The sequence below is a fragment of the Acanthochromis polyacanthus genome, chromosome 2 (genome assembly GCF_021347895.1).
Source record: "Acanthochromis polyacanthus isolate Apoly-LR-REF ecotype Palm Island chromosome 2, KAUST_Apoly_ChrSc, whole genome shotgun sequence".
NCBI classification, from domain to species: domain Eukaryota; kingdom Metazoa; phylum Chordata; class Actinopteri; family Pomacentridae; genus Acanthochromis; species Acanthochromis polyacanthus.
The window spans coordinates 43,024,304-43,047,902 of record NC_067114.1 but is presented as its reverse complement, the minus strand read 5'-3'; the positions used below and the strand labels follow the sequence as shown (position 1 = coordinate 43,047,902).

The following is a 23,599-nucleotide window of genomic DNA, read 5'->3' as shown; positions in this document are numbered from 1 at the left end:
AACAGGAATTTAATAGAGCAGTAAATGAAGCCTGAATGTGTTAAGATTTTAGCATCAGGGCTGGAAAGCCAAGTCAAACGGAGACGACTCTGTGAGCTTTTTTTTTTTTTTTTGTAGCCAGCCGTCGTGTCCCTGGCTCTACCTCTACCTGGAGAAAACTTTATGGTCCATTTTACTCAGCACAGCCAGCTCTGTCTGGCCCCGGGACGACAGTGTAATGGAGATGTAAAAATGTTACATAAAATGGCTGTTAGAAAATGTATGAGGGCCATAAAATCATTCTGCATACCATTAAAAGGGCAATACAGAGCCAATGTTTTATCGATGCATATTGTCCTGCTACAGTAACTTCTGAGTCCCGGGGTGCCAGTACTGATGGCCTTGGTCTTTACAGTTACGGCCCTGGACTTGCTGAGGGAAATTACTGCCAACTGTAGTGTGCTGGCGGGATATACGAAGGCAGACTGCTCGTTTTAATGCACGGAATAAGGCCGGGCCTGCATGCCAATGCTGCACTGTTGTGTTAAACATAAAAGAATTACTGCTATTTTACGAGAGCAGCTTTATGATGAATTTGATGACTGTGGGTGACATTTTTTTAATCAACAGGTATGACTTGCAGAGGAGACATTCATCTCCAGGGTGTTTTATCTTACAGTCATTTAATTTTGAAGCCTCTTGGAAGCATCTGTGGAATTTTAAAATCTGTTAATCTGTATACGTCTACATATAACTTTGATTAAAGCTGAATGAAGAGATGTCTCACTTTTTAATTCTTATGGTACCAGTCAGTCCCTTCACACGTTCTCACGCTACACTTCAAATATCTCACAGGCAAAAAAAAAAGTTCCACTTTGCTGTTATGGGAATATGTAACTTTTGAGGAAATCCAGTTCGAGTTTTTACTCCAGAAAACGCCAGGTTTGTCTGCATTTTCCGTCATTGTGCAGCTGTCAGACTGGCTGTCTCTGAGTGACACACCAAAGCCTGTGCGTAGCGCTCATAGATATGTATAGAAGAGTAGATACGACACGCCCCTCTGAGCGGTGTGCCTACTGCGACGTGAGTGGGGGCAAAGTTTCAGTGTTTTCCATTGATGTCTACGGTGCGAAAATTACAAGAAGAAGAAAGACGGCTCATGGTGCTGCATACAGTTGCACGCTACGTCGGACGATCGAGACAAGGAAACTTGGAATAACTTTTCATAGGTAAAAATAGTTTTTGGCTCTTTTTCATTATTATTTTTTTGAGAGCTTCCAGTCTATGAGAGCTAACTAATTAGCCAATAGCAAAACACTAACGCGAGCTAGCAGCTTGACAACCAAATACAGAGATGATTAACAGTAGCTGTAGTATAGTTGTACAAGCACTAGTAGTAATACTAAAAGTACAAGCAGCAGTAGTAGTATAAATAGCTGTTAGAGTTGTAGAGAGGGTTGCCACCTTTCAGAAATGAAAATAAAGGACGCCCACCACGGCTCCTCTGGGCCACAGTTCAGTAAAGTTGGAAAGATATTCACAGATTCAGACCTCTGGCATCAGTAACTTATTAGATATAGGTTGTCAAAACATAAACGATGCCTCTTTCAAATCGTTGAAAGGTAGACAATGTGCTACAAGCCCAGTTTCATAAAAAGTAGCTGTCTTTCAAGTTGCAGGAATAACACTGGTGTCAACAGGAGCCAGTTGAAGGCTGCAGTGATTTTGGTGACACTACAGTGTATCAGAGTGAAGTTATTGAATATCTGTGTCTGTCTTCGCTGTTGCAGCGGTTTTGCAATTTGCACACAGTCCCCGTGCACTCCATAGATACCAATGATAGACCAAAAACCATAAAAAAGCACAAAATGATAGGATGTGGTTCCAAAAATGTCATCGTGCAGTATATTGTCAAAATAGTATGTCATTCAAGAAAACATCAGAGCATAATATGTGGTCTAAAAAATGCCATAGAATAATAGTTCATTGCACAAGTAAAAGTATAGTAATTTTTAAAACTGTTCAAATTCTTATATGTTGCTAAAAGACAAACAAAGAACAAAGAAAGTTGAAAACCACCGTCTGATACCTGAAATCTCTGAGTTTTCACACAAAGAACGCCTGAACATGTCAAACTGGTTCCATAGTAGAACCTTCACTGTAAAAACGTCATAGTATGGTGTGTTGCTCAAAAAACATTACAACTGGGTCAATGAGGAGCAAAAACAGGACAAACACTGGTTTCCAGGGAAGAGTAAGTTTACAACAACACAACATCCATCCAATGTCTATACACCACTTTATCCTCACAAGGGTCATGGGGGTGCTGGAGCCTATCCCAGCTGACTCGGGCGAAGGCAGGAGACACCCTGGACAGGTCACCAGTCTGTCACAGGGCTACATATACAGACACACAATCACACTCACATTTAAACCGACGGGCAATTTAGAGTAACCAATTAACCTCAGCATATTTTGGGACTGTGGGAGGAAGTCGGAGTACCCGGAGAAAACCCACGCATGCACAGGGAGAACATGCAAACTCCATGCAGAAAGATCCCAGGCAACACCCTGGGATTTGAACCGGGGATCTTCTTGCTGCAAGGCGAAAGTGCTAACCACTATAGCACTGTGCAGCCCACAACACAACATGTGAGCAGAAAAATCACAAAGTCTGTCTTTAGTTCAGCTAAAATATTAGCTTTTGTCTTTTTTATTGACCAAACTTTCCAGGAAGTAGATGAAGAATAATTAAAGCTGTCATGTAGAAGTCCAACTTATTTTGGATCCTTGGAGAGTTTAATCTCAGAGTTTGTAAAGCTGTTGAGTTTTTAGAGTCACATGGATTGTTTTGACATTTAATAGAGAGTTTAGGGTCTGATTGTAATTCTGTTCAGTGAATGGATAATTTAAGTTATAAGGATGTGTTTTGTTTTTGCTTCAGCACTTTTTATTGTTTAGTTGCTGATGTGGTCAACCTGAAGCTGTTGAGTGCATTAAAATCCTTCAAGACAAATGTTACAAAGTGGTTGCTGGAGTTATTTCAATTATGCAGATATTTATGGAAAATACTGAAATGTGTTGTGCACAGAACTTTCATCCATATTTTACATGAAGAACCATTTTCAATACTGTCTGCCCTTGCTCTGTTTTTTTTCTGCTTTTTTTAAGCTCTATGTTGTTTTTTTTATTACCCCTTAATATTATCTCAACAATACGATTTCAAAAGGGCAAAATGCTTTTAATTTACACCAGAATGCAGGAAATAGGATCAATAATTTTCAAAATTTTCAGGTGAGTGCCCCCAGACCCCCTGTCAGCATCCAGCACAAAACAAATGCTACTCTAAAGTCTGGTCACAAGTTGGCAGCCCTGACACAGTGAAACAGGAGCTGAGCTCATTCACATATGATTAGGTGTAAAATGTAAGACTTATTTAACTTGAGATTTTATTTAGCAGAGTAATGATTGGAAAGTGGAGATAGCCAAGAGAGGGATATATCAGCCAAATTAGTCCAGCCCAAATATACGTCATAAATAAATAAATAAGGTCACATTATTATTTACCATCATGAGATAATACTATAACTTTAGTTTATTTATGCTGATAGAGAATACATTGGACTTCATGACAGTTATCTGGTCCATGTGATAGACCTTGCAATATCTAAAAGAAAAGAAGAAAAACATAAACCAGGTCAAAATATCAGGATTTACACTGTTACCACAGCTACCATTGTAACATAAAAATCTTTGCTGGCCATCACCATCAAAATAAACTATAGAGGGTATGAATATGATGTAATAAACATGTCTGTCAGCATTGTGCCATTCCATCAGCAGCACAACCAGTGGGATTTCTGAAGTTTTTGTTGAAGGTTCAATTTAAATTGTGCAAAATTTAAATGTAATCAGAAAATGAAACCTTCAGACTGCACATTGACTGGCAAATTAATGGGAAAAAAAACCATTGGTTTTCTGGTTTTGCTGCTGTTCCCATGATGGAACGCTAACTGGCATCTTTTGCTATTTTTGGACCTAATATGACTACCTTCTATGATGCTCTGTTTTCACTGGTTGGACCGAACAACAGTAAGACCAGGAACAGTCTGGCTCCAGAGGGAACATTCTCCTCTATTATGACTATGTCTGCTCCCCAGACACCAGACCACCACCTGTTTGCATTCAGTCAACCTACACCTGAATCAACCCCTAATTTGACAGCTCAAATGAAAATCAGCAGGGCTGTGGCTCCTGAAGTCATCCTGAACACTGATCCCCAGAGTGAGCTGAACGTTTTCACTTTCTCCGCTCCGCTACCTTTATGTGTCGACTTTATTTTTACCTTAACAGCCTCCAAGTGTATATTTATTGGCAATTGACAAAAAATGGGACATTTAGAGCTGCATTTTATATGTTTTAAAATTGCAGGAAAGCTATTTTTTGATGTTTATGTCTCTTCAGCAAAGTCTGTAAAACTCGAGAAGCAAAGTACAGACTCCTTCATCTACAGAGGAAATAAAAGGAGGTAAGAGAGCACTTTGCATTCCGTGATTAAAATGGGTAAAGTTCAGCCAAAAAGTGCATCAGAAATGAGCTGAAACACAAAAAACTGTCAGCAAACACCTGTAAAACTGGTACATTTTACACATAGTATAACAAAAAAATGGCAGTGACTTGAACTAAATTATGCTGAATTTAGATGCCATAGCTCATGACAAGTACCATTTAGTAGAGTCAAAGTGAAAGTGGTAAATTTGGAATTTTATGAGCCGATAAGGCATCACCGGAACCGGCCGCTCTCAGCTGTCATTTCAGTCCAAATAACCCTCTGTCTGTCTGCTTCATATTAATCTCACCCACTGAGCCTTTCCTTCCCAAAGACAAATCTGATCAATATCTCACTTTCCTGCCGCCACAAGCTCATTTGGAGCACAGAAAAGAGTCGTTAAGCAGCCGGAGATATTTGTCACAATGTAATGTAAGCTGACGATAAACAGACGGGGGCACAGAGGTGTTCATTCCTGAGGTCAGAATGATCGAAAATAGTTGATAAAGCTGTGTTTGTTTCATACCAATCCTTACAGAAAGCTGAATAAACTCCGGAGAATCACTTATATGAATGTCTTGAAGTGTGGTTGCAGGATTTAAAGGCTAAGTGGACAAAAGTCGGAAAACCGCACACTTTGTGAAGAAACCTCAGACTTATTTGTGAGAGTAAACAAAAGCCAAACACAAAATCATCCCCCAAACTGTCTACTCTGTTGTTTAAATGCATTACGCTGTCAGTTTTCCTGCGCAGCCAGAGATTATTACCACCATTACGGGTGTGCTCACCTTTGGCTCTGACTCCAAATAGAGCGTAAATGATCTGGCTAATCTGTTGTGTTGTTTCAGGCCTGTCTAATTGTCTGGCTGCTTGTTGCCGCGTTCGCATATCTCGGCTATTACTTCGGCGAGTCCAGTGTTATCGCAACCAATTAAGGTGCTTTCAGACGGTGAGCAGTTGCTGTTAGAATTGGTTGCAGCAGGAAGGATCTCCACCACGGCATATCCCAGCTACCTCCGGTCCTACCGGGCTGTTGATATCCAACTGCTTTCTTATTATGCAGCTCAATGAAGCAGACTGTTGCATGATGTATATAAATATACACCATCTCAGCCACAATATCAGAATGGGTGACAGGTGAAGTAAATAACTTTCCATACAACAATACTGTGTTCTGCTGGGAAACCTCGGCTCCTAGAATTCATGTGGATGTTACTTTGACATGCATCACCAACTTAAACTGTGTTGCATACCAAGGGAACTTGTCATCCGATGGTAAAAACACTATAAAACGTTAAAAATAACTAAAATCCACCCATTTAGTTTGTCCAAAACAGCACTTCATTTGCAACGAGTCTATATAACATCAAAAAAGATATACACAGAAAGCCTACAACTGTCCTTTTCCACAGTGTAAGCTCATCAGTTCCAACCCCACAGTGTTTGGAATGGCCTCCCCATCTTTGAGACATGATATCCCAATTTTCCTAACTAGATTTCTGAATAGATGACTGGTTTTATCCATTTGGGAATCAAGGGAAAGAAAGACCTGACTGGTTCTCTGCAGGCAGTCAAACAAGGCACTGCAACTGGACAATGTTCACGGCCTTTCTACATTTTGTAAGGTCTGTACTTTAATATGCTAAGTGCTTCGAAATGGTATATGTTGTGAATCTGTGCTATATAAGCACTGTTGCCTTGCAGCCAGAAGACCCTTGGTTTCCATCCCTGTCTTTGGGATCTTTCTGCACGGAGTTTGCATGTTCTCCCTGTGCATGTGTGGGTTTTCTCCAGATACTCCTGCTTCCTCCTAGCCTCGCCGCGCTAGACAACCCACGGCAATGAATTTAATTCTCTGCAAGGGTGGGTCTAGTTACCCTGCATAGAGCTCGAGGCTGGATTCTCCTAAAACTGGCCGGACCAATCACCATGAAGTGTAGAGTCAGAAGGCGGGCGTCACAAAGTGACGACAGAGGCGTGACGATTCTGACAGAAACAACCGGCGCACAATAAACAGTTATCTGTCGACTCAGCTTTGGCCACAGCCCTTAAAGATTTGAAGCTAAAATTCAACTTGAAAGATAAACAAAGGACGGCACTGAAGAGTTTCATTGAGAAGAAAGACGTATTTGGACTTATGCCGAGAGGATATGGCAAATCCTTAATATACCAGTTGGCTCCGCGGCTCCGCTGGTTGGGAAGCTAATGGGACTTAGCCACAATCCGCCGGTGCTCTAGGAACTACGTCAGCCTATTCGTTGCGTTGATTGGTTGTATACCTACCCAATTGCTGCAGAGGGATTTGATAGACAACCTTTTAGCCCGCCTCCCTCCCTGTCGAGCTTCCCTAGACCCTTGTGCCGTCAGAAACATGGGTATAGCGTGGCTAGGCTAGCTTCCTCCCACAGTCCAAAAACATGCTGAGGTTAATTGGTAATTCTAAACTAGGTGTGAATGTGAGTGTGATTGTTTGTCTCTGTATGTAACCCTTCGATAGAATAGTGACCTATCCAGAGTGTCCCTTGTCTTTGCCCTAAGTCAGCTGGGATAGACTCCAGCCTCTCCAAGACCCTAATGAGGATTAAGCAGTGTATAGATAATGGGTGGATGGATGAATTGAATCAAGAAGCTCCTGTTTTTCTCTACTGTGACAAATACTGCTTCTAGTTTAATAGAGAAATACAAAAAATCTTCCCTTGCCTTCTGAGTGTAAGGCATAAAAAGAAAAAAATCTTCTTTCATTCACAGAATGAGCACCAAATGTTAAAATTAACAATGAAAGCTACATGCCTACTGCTGATCTCTATGTGCAATAGTGTTCATGTGTAACAGTGACATCTGAGAGACTCTTATCTTTAAGCACAACTGGGCTTAACGTTAAGCCTTTGATTGACTTGCTACACCAAAAAAGTTGCCCAGGACCAGCTTGAGAAACATAACCAAAAGCCCAAGACGTTGGCCAGGCCTCCAAACTCTCCAGATCCCAGTTCGATAGAGCTTTTACAGGATGCACGGGAACAAACTTGACCCACAATGAACCTAAAGAATCCACTGCCAATGTTCTGGAGCCCCATTGTTAGGTTTTATCGTTGCGGACGATCGCTCTATAGCTGTAAATGTTTATTAATCCTGACTGGATAATAAAACTTTAATCCTGATGTTGCACCAAACACCATTTTTCTCTTCACCCTTCAGCCTTTTCTTGGCCGGTGAAGAGGTGAACAGTTTTACAGAAACAGTAACACGCCCTGTATCATTTTGCCTTCTTGTAGCGAACCGCTGCAACAAGCTGGAAACGCTGAACTTCAGTGAACTCTGAACGCAGAGACAAAGACAATGCACATTCATGAGGTTGGCTTCTGCCCTCTCCCTCAGTCTCCTTGATACCAACGATCTCTGCAGCATTCGCCAAAAGTGTTCACAGGAGAAAAAAAACTGTGAAAACAATGGAAGCAGCAGCAACCCCTCGCTGTCCGAATGCGCAATAATCGAAACAGTACAAGTTGCTAAAATAAATATACGTATACTCCAGAGGGGAGAATCTGTTTACTGAAATTTAACGAAGAGGAGCAACTATACAGAAAAAAGAGATCGCTTCTAGCAGCTTACCTCCCCTTTGCTCTGTTCCTATTTTCACATTCTCTTCTCTTCATTGTTCATTTATCTCAGCCTTCGTATTTCCCTGTTCTGATCGTTGTTCTCTCGATGCCAGTCCGGTCCCTGCTCATGGTGGGAGTTTGGTGTCTTCATGCATGTGTTGTTACAACAAAGGATGCCAACAAAGCCGGCTGGATCCCTGCCGCTCATTATAACCATACCGCTAAAACCAAGCACCGTGAATAATTTCAAAAACATCTTTCATGGTTGGTGTCCTTTAGTTTTGTCTCTTTTTTTCCCCCTGTCTTTTCTCTGTTCTTGGATACTGAACAAGCAAAATTCCACTTAAAATGTACTGTATCTGCAGAGAATCTATAGTTATGTTTTGTAAATATGAAAACTGGTAATTTAGGAATATATTTGCTACTTTGAACAAAAAGGAAGCCAAAGGAGGGATTTGTTGATCGTATATGTACTGTTTATTATTTATTAGAATTTTGAAATTCCAGTTCAAACTTAAGTTTCATCCAACCAGATTCAGCCGGAAATGGCATAAACAAGTAGCAAAACACAATAATTATTGTGTCAGAGATGTTAAAGCTAGATTTTTATCCATCCATCCATCCATCTGGAAGCTTTCTTTACCATCACCCTGGTCTTCAGTTTCTTCAACAAATTCTCAATTGGATTCAGGTTTGGAGTCCAAAATGTGTATTTCTCTCTTTTAACCATTTCTTCACCACGTTTGCTGTATGCTTCAGATCACCGGCTTGTTGGAAGGTTCAGTGCTGTAAAGTTGCAGAGTTTTTCTGCAGACTGCCTGGTGTTTTCCTCAACAATCTCTCTTTTCTCATTATGACATTTGCCCCAAAATATTACCATTTCCACCACCAGGGTAGACTTTCGGAACGCTTATTCCAAATGAAAGCCACATTCCTGTGTTTGAATGACTCCATTTTTGTGTAACCTGACCAAAGAATTGATGACCAAGAGATTCTTTCTTCGTTCAAGTGAACTTTTGTGTGCCTATCTTCTAGAAATGGAGTCCTCCTTGAAAACCAGCCTTGTTCAGTGTTTCCTGGAGTGTCTGATTGAGACGCTGGTATCACAATTACTCAGATTTATCGGGATGGCCTTGGTGCTGATCCCTGGACACTTCTCGGCCTCTTACACTACCACTTTTCCCAGTTCAGGGGTCACTTTTACCTTCCTACAACGTCTTTTCAGAGTGTGGACCTCCTCCTACTTTCTGATGATGCTTTGAACCGTGGCCACTGATACTTGAAAACACTTGGATCTGGCTTTAGAGTCTTTTTCCATCTTGTGAAATGACCATTTGAAAAGGAATAGAAGCTGCATTTTCTCAGAGATTTGTGACAATTTCAGTGGGTATGAAATCAAATTTATCAATAACACAGTGTCTTACTGTCCCATGTCTCTTCTTTATGTCATATTTGGAGTCAAAGCTTGACAAATTTTGACCTTAATGGTACATATTGATGGATTAGCTGCACAAATTGAATGAAAGACGGTTTTAGATCACAGCTTTGGTGAAAACCCTGAGCTAAGATCCTCCACTGGGTTGTAAACAGCAGCATTACTTGGCATTGAACTGTCTGTGTGTGCTCATCTACTGTACCTTGCAGGAGCATATAGCACAGCGGTCAAAGCTTGGCTTCCAGTCCTCTCCATTGCGCCTGATTCCCTCCTCCTGTGGACAGTCGCCGCTGCAGCCTGGACCAGATGTACAAACACAGTCGTAGCCGCCCGGGAGGTTAACACACACACTGTCGTTCCAGCAGGTGTGTGTCTGCAAAGTGCACTCATCGATGTCTGGAAAACACAGAAGAAGAAGAAGACAGTAAACAAATGCTCACATGCATAGAAGTCTCATTAGAAAATGAAAAAAAGACAGACTGTATTGGTTAAGTTTACATTCATGCAGGTTTTTATGATCGTTCCACTCATTTTTTCGAGTTTGGCATTAGAACAGTCACATGGATTTAAAAATACAAAACACAGTTGGCTTTCTAGCTGGCTCTGAGTATTGAAGCTGAGTGGGTTTTTTTTTCAGTTCTAGCAAAAATGTGTTGTGCACTATCACCAACTTCTTTAACTGAAGCATACATTCTGCAGCTTTCGATGAACTTCCTTGGAGTCAGAGACCAAATCCAATTTCGATAAATCATAATTAACCAGTTTTCTTCACTGGAAACTTCTCTTTTTCTTCCTCCACAGAAACGTGACATTCCTGCTTCTGGCCTGTGGTATTGGAGAAAGCACATTACTGCACCTTTTAACACATCCACACAGGGAAATGCTTGCTTTTCATAATTTTGTGCTAGGTACAGCGCACATTCATTACTCTGAAGCCTGGCAGGAATCACATGTAACATTTGTAAAAATTCATGCTGTGCGCAAATTAATATTTCAGCCCTCAGGTCATTCAATCATCCCTTCAAATGAATATCTTCCCCTTACTGCGGCGGTAGAAACCGAACATTGTGGTCAGTTATGGAGGTTCATCAGGCTTACAGCTGTGTTTGAATATAGAATTTTCTTTTATTTATTGAACTGATCACCATAAATTAATAGAGTAGCACTCATTTTCTTATAATATAGTGGAGAATAAGCAGTAAGCATGTGAGAATATACCAGATGTTAAGCAAAACAGAACACAAAATGAAAAAATATGCATAATAACTGCAGGGAAATTAGGTCATATTTCACACTGCATCCCTGTATACAGCAATTATACTTTGCATACATACTTGCACCATAGCTTCAGTCACATCAGTCGAGTCCTATTCATATTCTCTTAGTGAATCCGGCTGAATCATCAAAGGATCTGCTCAGTCAGCTTCTTTTCCCCCTACAGACTAAAAAGAACTAACATGAACAGAGAGGCCGGATGGCATTTTCATCTACCTTCCTTTATCGGTACAGCACAGGGAAAAAAAGTGCCAAACGTCTGTCCCTACCTTTTAGAAAGCCATGGCATTTAACTCTCTTTATCCTCGCTAAATGTGAGCTGTTCAGAGGGAAAAAGACCAAAGTCCCTTCGACAGTGGTGCTGCTCTCCCCTGCCAGCACCCGCTGCCTCCAGACATCGATCATACCCACACAACTGCGACAGCACGCTAGTAGTGTTGCATTAACAGGAGCCCAAAGCTGAGAAACGCAACCCACATTGTACAAAAAGTGTTTTTGTTCGCATCTTTTTCACCACGAGCCACAAGGTGAACACGTCCATTTGCTTTCTGCATAGTTGACTGATGAGTGTCAAAATACTAAAGGAGCTGGATTTAGATCCAACTCTGATTGAAGAACCTTCTAATCAGACATTTCAGGGCTCACTTTTTGTGTTGTTGCTAATTTTGGACACGTCAGACTGAGCTCTATATCATCAAACCTGTCTCAACTTCCATCTGTCTAAGCAGCATTTTATAATTATAGTAATAATTTTATTTATTAATAAAGCTTTGTTAAAAATCCAGCGAATTCTGCTGGATTTTGGTTGATTTTTGTCTGAGTGTTTTTAAAGAAACATTGTTTAAATTTTTTTTTTTCAACCAAAAAATGTTCAAAAATTTCCCAAAAATGTTGAAAATGTGGAAGTTTTCACACTAAAAATTTACTTTTTTCCACATTTTCAAACTTTGAAATGGGTCAATTTGACCTGCAGGACTTCACGAGGGTTAATAACTCTGTAAGGCCTTTGGTTGGTTTTATTTTGTTCTTTGATTCAGCAACATCCACCAGCCCTGTTTTCCTTTGTTTGACCACTTTTGTGTTACTTCTTTCACTGAGCAATAAACTACTTTACCAACCCAATTACATCTGGTTATTTTTGTTACACCCAGCTGACCCCAGCGTTTGGATCGTAACATACATATATTTGAATTTAAATATCACTAATGCTTTATTGCTTTGAATAAATCTCAGTTTCTAATAGCAGCAGCTGTATTGGTGCTGGTTTGTGTCTCTTGGCAGAAACAAGTTTATAATACCTTCCTATTTGTGAGGAAAACAGGAAAAAAACTATGTAAAGTAATCATTTCTTACAAGCTAATATCAACTTTTTCTAACAGTGTAATGCTATTAAAGGAAATACAAAAGCAACAAAAATATGTGACTTTCACCTCCTGAGGGTTAAATTGACATTTGTAGCAACTCTAGTCCAAGTTTCTGAGAGCGTGAGCACCATGCAGCAAACAGTGGAGAATGATAAGTGGTGTCCAGCAGGCAGCGGACATGAAGCTCATCCAACGCTGTCGCCTCACCAGCTACAACAATACACTGCACCCCCGCTGAATATACACTAATTGGTTGCAGTATCAGGTCTGCTGGATATGCAGAGAGAGAGAGAGAGAGAAAAACAGCTCAGGCGAGAATTTATTGTGCCTGTGACAGACTATTTGCATACACTAAATGAAATCCCCATCAGCCAGTCAGACATACTGTACCTCTGCTGCTGGAGGATTAATGCTCTTCATGCTACATTCACCACATTCAGCCACAAGCTGCAGCTCACAGATGAGGCATAGTCGTACACGCCGCCTGTGAAAGACAGTGTTACAACCGAACACAAAAGCCCTTCGGAGGAACCGGCTGAGCACAACCGACCATACGTACAGCTCACACCTACATGTCCTGCTACACATGAAAGCGCTAATCCTGTGAATGTACATGACAACGCACAGTCACACCGCCGCAGACACAAACAGAGAGGCACTCAACACAAGTAAACCCCTCTGACAGATGCTGGTAATTAGAAGGCATCAGAAAGCTCAGTATTTAAGTATTTAAATGGTATTTCTTTGGTGTATCTCCAGGCAGCCCATATGGAAAGGTCACGTACACCACAGGGAGACAGAGTGATGCAGGAAGCCTGTCTGGCAGGGAGACGCTGGGAGTTTATGGTGTATTATCCTCATCTTTATTCACAATCTGTTTATTAAAGCCACCTGTCTCCCCCTAAAGCATTAGGCATAATAAACGTGTGCTGAGATGCAGGCTTTCACTCAGAGGCATAAAGAAAAAGAGGGCTGCTGCTTGACCACAGCAGTGAGCAGTGCAACACAATACAACATAATACAGTGACAACTCAGCACACTGAACGGCAACACAATCAGATCTAACCTGAGAACACAGAATACCGCTCAGTGTGCTGTGGAAAATGAGCATGAGGTACTGAAACACTTTAACCACCTGATCCCCAAGTGGTTTGTGAGTATTTGTTTCATTTCTGTTTCATTTTTACACACTGTGGGATCATTTATTACTGCAACATAGTTCTAATAATATTAAAGTCATAAAGTAATAAAGACCTGCACCTCTATGCAACAAAGCACAATCATAACTAGAAGAACTGAGAACTTCAAAATGTTCCCTGTGCAATGTGATGCAATTATTCAAGCATAATTAATTAAAGAACAGCTACCAGTGCTAGAAAAATGGTCTGTCCATACTATCAATATTTTTACTACTTTGTTTCCACATTTATTGCTCTCTGTTCCGCATAAACACAACCAGCAGTTCAGCCAATTTTAGCCGAAAAGTCCCTGAATTATTATAAAGTGACTACTTGTCGCAGCAAGAATATTAACAGCCTAACGATTGTGAAAAGGAATGTAGAATTTTTCGTTTTTTACAGAATGTCACTCAAGCAAATGATTTATTTTTGCCAGATTTTTACATGAGACATGCAGAATGATGTAGTTTTGACAAAATATCTCAGTTTTAATCTTAAGATGTGGAGGCGAGTAGTTCAAGGACAGTCAGAAGCTAAAAATCTGACAATTTATTACAAGCAATAGGTTTTAAGTTTTGATTGATTTTGGGTACATCATGTTTTTTTTTCATTGCAATATAGTCCCAATAATATTGAAGTCATAAAGTAAAAAAGTCCTGCATCTCTATGCAAAAAGCACAATCATATCTAGAAGAACAGAGAACTTCAAAATGTTCCCTGTAGAATGTGATGCAATTAAACAAGCATAATTAATGAAAGAACAGTTACAAGCACTGGAAAATAGTCCCTATATAATATAAATATTTTATTGCTTAGGTTTTTATTTTGTTTCCACATTTATTGCTATCTATTCTGTGTAAAAACACTGCAGTTCATCCAACTTTTGCTGAAAAGTCCCTGAATTATCTTTAAGTGACGACTCATCACAGCAAGAACATTCATGGCTCTGTGGTTGTTAAAGGGAATGTAGAATTTTTAGTTTTTTACAGAATCTCACTCAAGCAAGTTATTCATTTTCCAGATTTTAAAAGAAGACATGTAGAATGACATAGTTTTGACAAAACACGTCAATTTTAAGCTAAAGATGTAGAGATGAGTAGTTCAAGGACGGTCAGAAAGTTGAAAATCTGACAATTTCTTTTGAGCAACACTTGCCAAGTTTTGATAGAATTTGGGTACATCATGTTTTTAGTTTTGTTTTGCATGTTTTTGCCAAAATGACAGAGAATCTTTGGGTCATCCTACGAAAGAAAACCAAAACAAACAAACAAACAAAAAAACACCACAGCTCGCGGAAAATTCCACAATCCTCTCAACCTACCGATGTTTTAGTGAAAGCTGTTATGCAAAAGAGCACTAGGATTGATTTTCTGTGGCCTTGTCTCGATCTAAGCAAAGTCATGAAGAATATTATGTCTCAGGTAAGTGAAGGAAGTGCAGCTACGTCAAGCTGAAGCCTATCTGTTGACCACGCTGCTTGTCTGTATATATTTTTCACACATGGGGATAAAATACTAACACGCATTAAGTGTTTGTGTGACTCATCCTCTCGTACACAAACTGTGAGATGCACTTAGTCGCTTCACAGATAAAAGACTCTTATCGATTCATGTGTCACGCAGCAGGACGCCATAAAGAGCCGCACAGCCAGTTGCTCCGTATGGAATACACAAATTAGCACCAACACTCTTACAAACTGCTGTGTGCATCTGAACACAACACATCCTTTAACTAGAGGCCCTCTTCACAGGGCAACACGGGGAATATAATCTAAAACAAAAACTACAAGATTAGAGAAAAAGTCCAAAAGCAGAGAACAGATATGTAAAAACTTTACTCTCAGCTTTCAGATTTATCGTCTGTTTCTGTGTATAAAACTAGATACAAAGTGGTAAAACTAGCTCCACCTGCAGCAGCTCTGACAGAAACATGCTGTTGACGCACTGATGGTTCACTATCAATAATATAATGTCATCATTTAACAATCAGAGGGATCAAAGCAGTTATTTTTACTTTATTTATTTATTAACCTTTATTTAACCAGGAAAAATCCCACTGAGATTTAGAACCTCTTTTTGAAGGAAGCCCCGGCCAAGACGGCAGCAGCAAACACGAAAGGTACAGTTAAAAAATTCTATAAATAAAAAAGATGAAATTTACAAGCAAATTATGAAAAACAAGTGCATGTTGTGGAGTCACAGTTTGGATTTAAAAGTGCTCAATGAGATGAACTCTGATTTTCTGCAACATACTTTTAGCAGTTCAGTTCTTAAGTTTGCTGTTGGTATTCATGTACTTTTACCCCAGTTAGACTTTTCATGCACGCTTTTACTTATAGCAGAGTTTTTCTCTTTTGCTGTTTTGGTAAAGGATCTGGCATTTGATTTTTTTTTCTAATGGGAAATCTTCAGCTCATTAATGCTTCTTAATACTTAATACTTCTTCTCACTCTTTCGAATACGTAGACCTTGTCCAGAACTGTGGAATATTTCTTTTGCTTTAATATCACATGATTACGATCCTGCTACAAATCCACCGCTGCAGACCATGAATTTTTTAAAGATTTCATCTGTTGGAAATCATACGCGCTCTTTGACTACTTTCCTTGTTTGTCTTGTATGTATGTGTATGCATATGTATGTATACATGTGTATGTATTTATGTGTATTTTTTTATTCATGCCCTGTTTTCTTGATACTTGTCGTTACATATTCAAAAGAAATATCTCAATCAATTCATTTTGTGTGTAAATGCATTCAGCCAAATGTAAGTAAAGTGCATGATTATTGCTATACTGTAAATGTGCACAGACTTTCTGCTTTCTTAAAATGTTATCCTCTTCTGCCTCACTAATTCTCACCCCTCTGCTCTCATTTGGCCATTTCTCATCCTCTTGGCCAGTGTTCAGCTGTGGATGTGGCACACCGACTGGCGCTGCCGCTGCTCTCTTCTTTGAGCCGTTCTTATTACAGAAAGTACGACTTTATGTTTGGTTGACTCATGAGAGGCTGTTGGAGGGATATTGTAGAAGGGGGAAAATCCTGTTAAATTGTCATTTGTACTTATTTCCCCTGCTGGCTTCCAGCCTAATGCTGCTAAAGTAAAGGGGTGAAAAAAAGAAGTGTGGCAGATACACTGCCACAGCAACATGCTCTTGTCTGGTTAAGGAGTGGCACACTTACACAACACGCACGCATAAAGACGTTATGACACACAATTGTATTTGTGCCGTTAAGTCGAGAAAAGCAGCGCAAGTGCTTTCACTAAATCGCATTTGGAGCACACATTTACTCCAGCACTGCACTTAGCTATAATTTTGACACTCTTTGCTTGAGCACTTCCTTTTTATGCTACTTTATACTGCTCATCTACTACATGTCAGCAAGAAATATGGTACTTTTTATACTTGCTGCTGCGGCTACTTTTAAGATGACGACTTTAGACAATGGATGAGACAACAAGAAATAAAACACAACACATTGTAAAAGATTAAAGCTGAGATATTTGACCTTTTTGGCCTCTTTTACAGAAAGCAGCGTGCAGTGGAGAGTCGAGATGAGTCATTCATAGGTTTTCTTACATGGTTTCATTCCAACAAATGTTCACATAATCCAATATCACTACAAAAACTGAAAGATTAGAGAAAAGGAGCAAAAAGCCGAGAACAAATTTGAGTATCAGGACTTAATTTTTCTCCTTTACGCTCCCGTTGTGGAGCCCTCAGATTTATCTGCCATCTCAGTACATAAAACTAAATATAAAATAGTTCAAACCTGCAGCAGCTACAATGCTAACATGCTGCTACTACATTGATGCTTCACCATTAGGAATCTAGTGCCATCATTTATCAATCAGAAGGATCAAACCACTTCTTTATTTTTTTAATTGCATCTTTCTGCAGTCAGGTCCATAAATATTTGGGTTCTATACACCATCACGATGAATTTGAAATGAAACAATCAAGATGTGCTTTATTTGCAGACGTTCAGCTTTAACCCTTTAATGACTGGACCCTACAGTCTTCCATGAATGGACCAAAAATGACCCATATTAGAATCCATGTGTTTTTATACTATTTTTGTCATTTTGATTATGAATAATAATAATGTGCATTGCTGTTTGTATTATATTTTTGTCCACACAAAGATGATGTAATGTTTGAAATCCGTTTATTTTTCACTTTAGAACAGGTTTTGAACATTCTGATCACTGAAAAAGAAGAATATTACACAGAACAGTAACAAGAGAATGCCAAAATCTGTTTTATTGACATTTTTTCACTCTTTTCCTCCAGCTGCTGCTGCTCTCCGTCCCTCTAAATCCATGCACTTCATCACCTCTTGTAAGATATTATCAGTGAAAAACAGCTTGGAGTAGCACTACAAATATTACAATTTCTTTAAAAGTATAAAAGACAACTTTAAAATTTAAGGAATGAAATCAAAAACATGTTTTTGAGAAGTAGCTGGAATATGAAATGGGAAAAAGTTTGAGATAATTCAAGAAAATGACCTCACTGTGTCATTTTTGACCCACTTGTGCATCTAAACGTTAATTTGAGGGAACGGTGCAAGAATTACAACACATTTTAGGTGTGCCCTCCACCTTTTTCACGCAGGATTTTACATGTAATAGTAAAGTCAGTTATTTACTGACTTGCACATTTGTGGACTGCTGTAAAATTTCAGATTTTTTTTGCTGCAAAAATGACTTCTGTGATGATTATTCATTAGATCTTTTAAATCATTCCAAAGGCAGATGCTTTTCCTGGAAAAATAACCCGAGTGACTCCTGCTATTTTACACACATTTTCATTTTGCACACGGAGATGGTGGAAATACAGAAAAAAAGGTCGAACTACAACAAACTCGGCTACGATGGGAAAGTCAGTGCATCAATAAATGTGCAATGAAAGCGGACTGAGTGAATAAATCATGATGTGTATGAGGCATGCAACATCACTCATCACTGAGGAAACAACACAATTTTAACACAATTCCATCTGAGATTTGACTTTTTCTCTCTCTTGATCCATTTCCTAATATTTGCATAATATTTTGCACATTTATTTCTTTTATAATTTAGTTCAATTATGTGGTAACTTTAGACTCAAACTCTTGTTTTTGTGATTTTTCCAGTACAAATTGCCAAACGCAGATATTTCCAACACTTTGGGGCCCTGAAGAGAAAAATCTTTTCACAATCAAACAAGTGCCCTTTTAGTCTTTTCAGAGACGGATCTAAAAAATCTGCTGCTTTCTTCTTAGCGGCGAACGGAAGCTGCAGTCAGCTCAAATTTATGTCTATGTTTTGTACATTTCTAAGAACCGGATGCTTCCACAGTTGGGAAATTTCCACTTCCATGCCACCTCCTCAAAGCTGAATAAAACATCAAAAACTGTACAGCTCTGCCAACACTGGAGCTTTCTTTCTTTGGCATTGTACTGGCATTAACAAGGAGTTTTTTGTTTGTTTAGTTTTTTTTTTTTAGAAAAATACTGAGGTAAAAGCAACACATTTACACACCGACAACTCCTCTGAAGGCTCCAGTTTTTCTGCTAAAGATCTGACTTATTCAGTCACGCATGGAAGAAGTTTATTAATTAAAAAAAAAAAAAAAACATTTGGCATGTTTGCAGTTGAGGTGGTGATGGTGTAAAGGTGGCTCTGAGTAAAAAGATTTAAATCCCTAATTGGATGAGTTTTACTTTCAGAGAGGAGAGGTGATGACGGCGTTTAACAATCTGTGTGATAACATGACACAAAGCCGTTGGAAAGTCTGTCAAAAACTCTGTGATTCACTCATCTTATCACGTTCCTTTAGAGCTGAGTTTAAGTGAAATCATTTTCACCTAACATCGGCTGGAATCAAGCCTCTCCCGTCCCAGTAAATAAATCAACGCAGGCTGCTGACGTTGCATTTAGATTTAAAGGTTAAAAGCGTTTGGCTCAGCCAAGTGGTCCTGTTGGCCGCATTCATTACAGCTTTACAGTCGTGCCCAGGCAGAAAGAAAAGTGGCGACTTGGACATGTTGAAGGATATTTACATATTCTTAACTCCAGCTCAGGTAGCATGAAATATTCTGAGTGTGTCGCTGCAATATTAGAAGCAAATTAAGATGTGATCAGCTTAAACATTACACCTGGTAAACATCAGCATGTAGATTCATCACTAGGAATATGTTAGCATGTTGAAGTTACTATTTACCTAAAAGCATGACAATATATGAGTTATTTTAATGTTATTATGTTTTACTTTGAAGAAGATCACAACTACACTTTAACCCTTTGAACTTCAAAGCAGGTCTGAAAGGCATGCTGTCAAATAAAAAATAAAGGAAGAAAAAAATCACGGAAATTACACTTTATCAGAGTCAAATGGTTTTAAAACAGAAATAATAAACAGATTTTCAATTATCTAAAGATCCATGAAGATAACATGCATGACACATAGCCCTGTTTGGAAAAAATAAACAAGTCTGTGATCAAAACTGACGTATTGCATAAAAATATACAATTACGATGTCTATTTCTTTTTTTTAAATCACCAAATTTAATTTGTTTGCAGCAATGCATATAACAAACAAACAAACAAAAAATTCCGTGTTTCTTAATGCAAACGAGAAACTATGAGTGACTCAACAATCATGGGACAAAAATTCAGTTGATTTTCCAGTGAACTGCAGAGTTTTGGTTCAATAAAATAAATCTAGAATGCCAATGGCATTTTTATATAGAGGTGTAAACTGTGACAAAGTTGTTGGAAAATATGAAGAGTTCATTTGCAAAAACAAATGATCCGTTTTGATAAACTTTCAGAAAACTTTTTTTTTATTGTTTGCTTGAGATAATATCAATCAAACTGAAGTTGAGTGGATTTGACTCAGTAGAAAAATACATGACAAAATACAGAAAAAAATAATTATTAGTGTTATTATTATCTGAAGTGAACAATAAAAAAATGAGTTTTCTGAAAACGGAGTTACCTGTTTTTGCAAATGAACTCTTCATATATTCAGCGTGGTGAAATGTCTTTCTCGAGCTGATGTGCAGAGTTGTGTGGAAAACACCTATATTATAGCGGTCGTCAAAATGCAAATGGTCCATCTAGTCATTGTTGTGCTGTTTCCACAAAGTTGCATGGCTTTATATTGTCGTGAAAAATGAGCCCACAGTGACAAAAATGCTTAAAAACTGCCTGCTGCTCAGAGCTTTAAACTTCAGTGATTAAAATAGAGTTGAATCAACAACATTTGTTTGTTACATAAACATAAAAACATTAATTCTTAAGCAAGGTAGCTCAGTTTTTACTCAGATGTACGGACGTCTTTTAACTTGCACATTACCGATCGTTGGGAACTGAGGATTTAATCCTCACAAAAGAGATTTATAACCATAGTGATCGCACACAAAAACACAACTGCTAGGATCAGAGAGTCTCTTTGTTTGCTTTGTTTTTTTTCTCTTTCTGCTCTCTCCTAACACTAGTACCAAAGAAATCAATGAGTCACAGAACTACAAAACGTTTTCACACAACAACATCCTCTGTTTGTGTCTCTTATGTTAAAAAAAAAAATCACCTTTGTATGAAAAATTCAACAGCGTCTAATGTCAGTGACTTCTCTTTACCAAGGTCTCTTCATGCAATCAGAGAAGAACATTCAAGATTATAAAGTGAGATGTTATCGCCCTTTATGCTGTTTTTTTTTATAAAAAGTTTATCTTAAACTTGTCATTTAGATTTCCATCTTTCCTCACAGTTCACATTCCTTCCTCTTCCCTGGCAAAAGCTGTTTCAGAAACTATAAAATCTGCATTATTCAACAGCACCTCCTCTAAATGGCTGAAAGTGTGACCCCCAGTTCACCTCCAGCTAACAGGAATACTATATACTAAATAATGCAAATGTCATAACCTTTCCTCTTCACTAATGACTGCAGCCACGCGTGAAGTGTGCATCTGACTCCTGGTTCACAGTGAAAAGTGATAGTTTTTTTTAAAGATATCTAACAAAACAGACATTTTTCATTTCATTTCCAATGAAAATTTCTATTTTATCATTTCATTTTCCAGCTATTACTCAAAAAACACGATTCTGACAACAATCAATTTAATGTTTAAGTCTAGTCTTTTATATTTTAAAGAAATTGTAATATTTGTATTAATACCCCAAGGTATTTATCACTGATAATGTCGTACAAGAGGTGATGAAGTGCATGGATTTAGAGGGGCGGAGAGCAGCAACAGCTGGAGAACAGAGTGAAAAATGTCAAACAAAACATTCTGCTATTGCTGTTCTGTGTAATATTCTTCTTTTTCAATGATCAAAATGTTCAAAATCTGTAATAAAGTGAAAAATAACCATATTTCAAACATGAAATCATTCTTGTATGGACCAAAATCTAACACAAACAATAAAACAAATGATTGTTCTTCACCAAAATGACAAAAATGGTATAAAAACATATTGAGTCTTGTACCGGTCATTTCTGACTCACTTATGGAAGAGTGTGGGGTCCAATCACTCGGGAATCTAAGGGTTAAGCACCACTTGCCAATAACTGAGGTGATGCTGCCTAGAACAATTAATTTCAGCCATCTCCTGGAAGGCTGTGTAAATACTTGCAGCTATGATGGCTCACTTCCAATTATCCTGACTGGCTGTGCTGCAAACATACAGAAGTTAGATACCTCACTGGTTGTAGGTGGGCTTATGGGAACATCACAAATGCACACATGCATAACACACGCCTGTGCTCAGCGCAACTCATTTTGTTTGTGGGTACATCTATATTACATAGCCACATTGTATGTTGCCGTGATTTCTGCCACAAATTTCTCAAGATTTCAGCGTCTGAAATGACACTACTGAGCAGCCTTGGCGGAGTACTGCGCTTTTCTTGTTTTCAATTTTTTCATTTCATGCTTGCTCGTGACCTAAATCACCAAATTTATAGCATTACAAAGAGGAGACATTAAATCAGTTCCAGATAGTGAACAAGGTCTGTTTCAAATTTTCCATAAAACATTTAATATCACTGATAAAATGCACCGAATGTGTGAAAATACTGCAAACTGTTATTGAAGCTGCTCCAGTTAAAAGCTGTTTAAACAGTACTCTCTTGTTCTTTGCATCATCATCAACACTGTGTCTTCACACATCAGTCTGGTGTTTCTCTCAGCTGGTCTTGAACTCGGCCTGTTTTGCGGGTTATCATGCCGGAGACATGCTAACATTAATACGGTCTCAAGGCTGCCGTGTTTTCTCATGAATATCTTGTTAAGGGTTGCGTGCGGATTTCACACCGCGTGGTTCAACGTCGCGCTTGGAAGGTGAGAGGACCTATGATTAGCCTCCCTGTGAGTCTGCTGGAGGGCTTGTTAGAGCAAAACACAATCAGACATTACATTACAGTCTGTTGCCGACAGGCGAGAGTTTTAAAGGATATAAGAAGCAATCAAGCAATCATGTAGGCACCTGTGGGCATCTGGAAAATATTGATTGCTGTATATTTTTTGTCAATTTTCTGTAAAATGAATAATTAAAATAATTCAACTTTGGTTTTGGTCTTTTTAAACATTATATATGGCATTATATCTCTATTATTCTGCACAAAAGACACGTCTGAGTTCCCTCTACTTGCCGTGATTCCATAAGTTTGCACTGCAGTGAAAAATGGGTTCACAGTAAAAACGTAACAACAGCAAAGAATTTCTCAGATATTTCACAGTTTTAACCTGCAGCCAGTAAAATGCAGTGGAATCAACAGCATTTCTTTAGTACAAAGGCATAAAAAAAACATTATTTTTTAAGCAAAGTAGCTCAGTTTTCACTTGGATGTCATATCACCTACAAAATCCCAGTCACGCTAGATTTTGATAGTGGATAAATTAAATAATCACGTAACCATGGGAGCACCTGTGGGAATCTTTTTACCTTTTTTCTCTAATTTGCTGTAATATAAATAATCGAAGAAATTCAACTTTAGCTCTTTTTTAAAAACTGTGTGTGCATAAGACATGGATGTCTTTTTACCTGCAAATTACCAACCACTGCTTACTGGAGATTTAATCCTCATGAAGAGATTTACTAACCACAGTGATCAAACAGAAAACAGTTGCTGGGATTAAAAAGTCTTTGTTTGCTTGTCCCATTTCTGCTCTTTAATCATTCCTATCACTATTACCAAAGTAATCAATGAGTCACAGAACTGCAAAAA

At 38.7% G+C, this 23,599-nt stretch overlaps 1 protein-coding gene across 3 annotated transcripts in view; it reads right to left on the bottom strand.

The window, feature by feature from the left end:
* The window catches only part of LOC110955612 (protein kinase C-binding protein NELL1), a 393,573-nt gene that overhangs the window by 32,067 nt on the left and 337,907 nt on the right, over window positions 1–23,599 (bottom strand). For all 3 annotated transcript variants that reach the window (XM_022200669.2, XM_051945028.1, XM_022200668.2), the window contains one exon: window positions 9,765–9,958. In XM_022200669.2, the coding sequence (XP_022056361.1) occupies window positions 9,765–9,958 (194 nt within the window). The remainder of the gene's footprint in view (window positions 1–9,764; window positions 9,959–23,599) is intronic.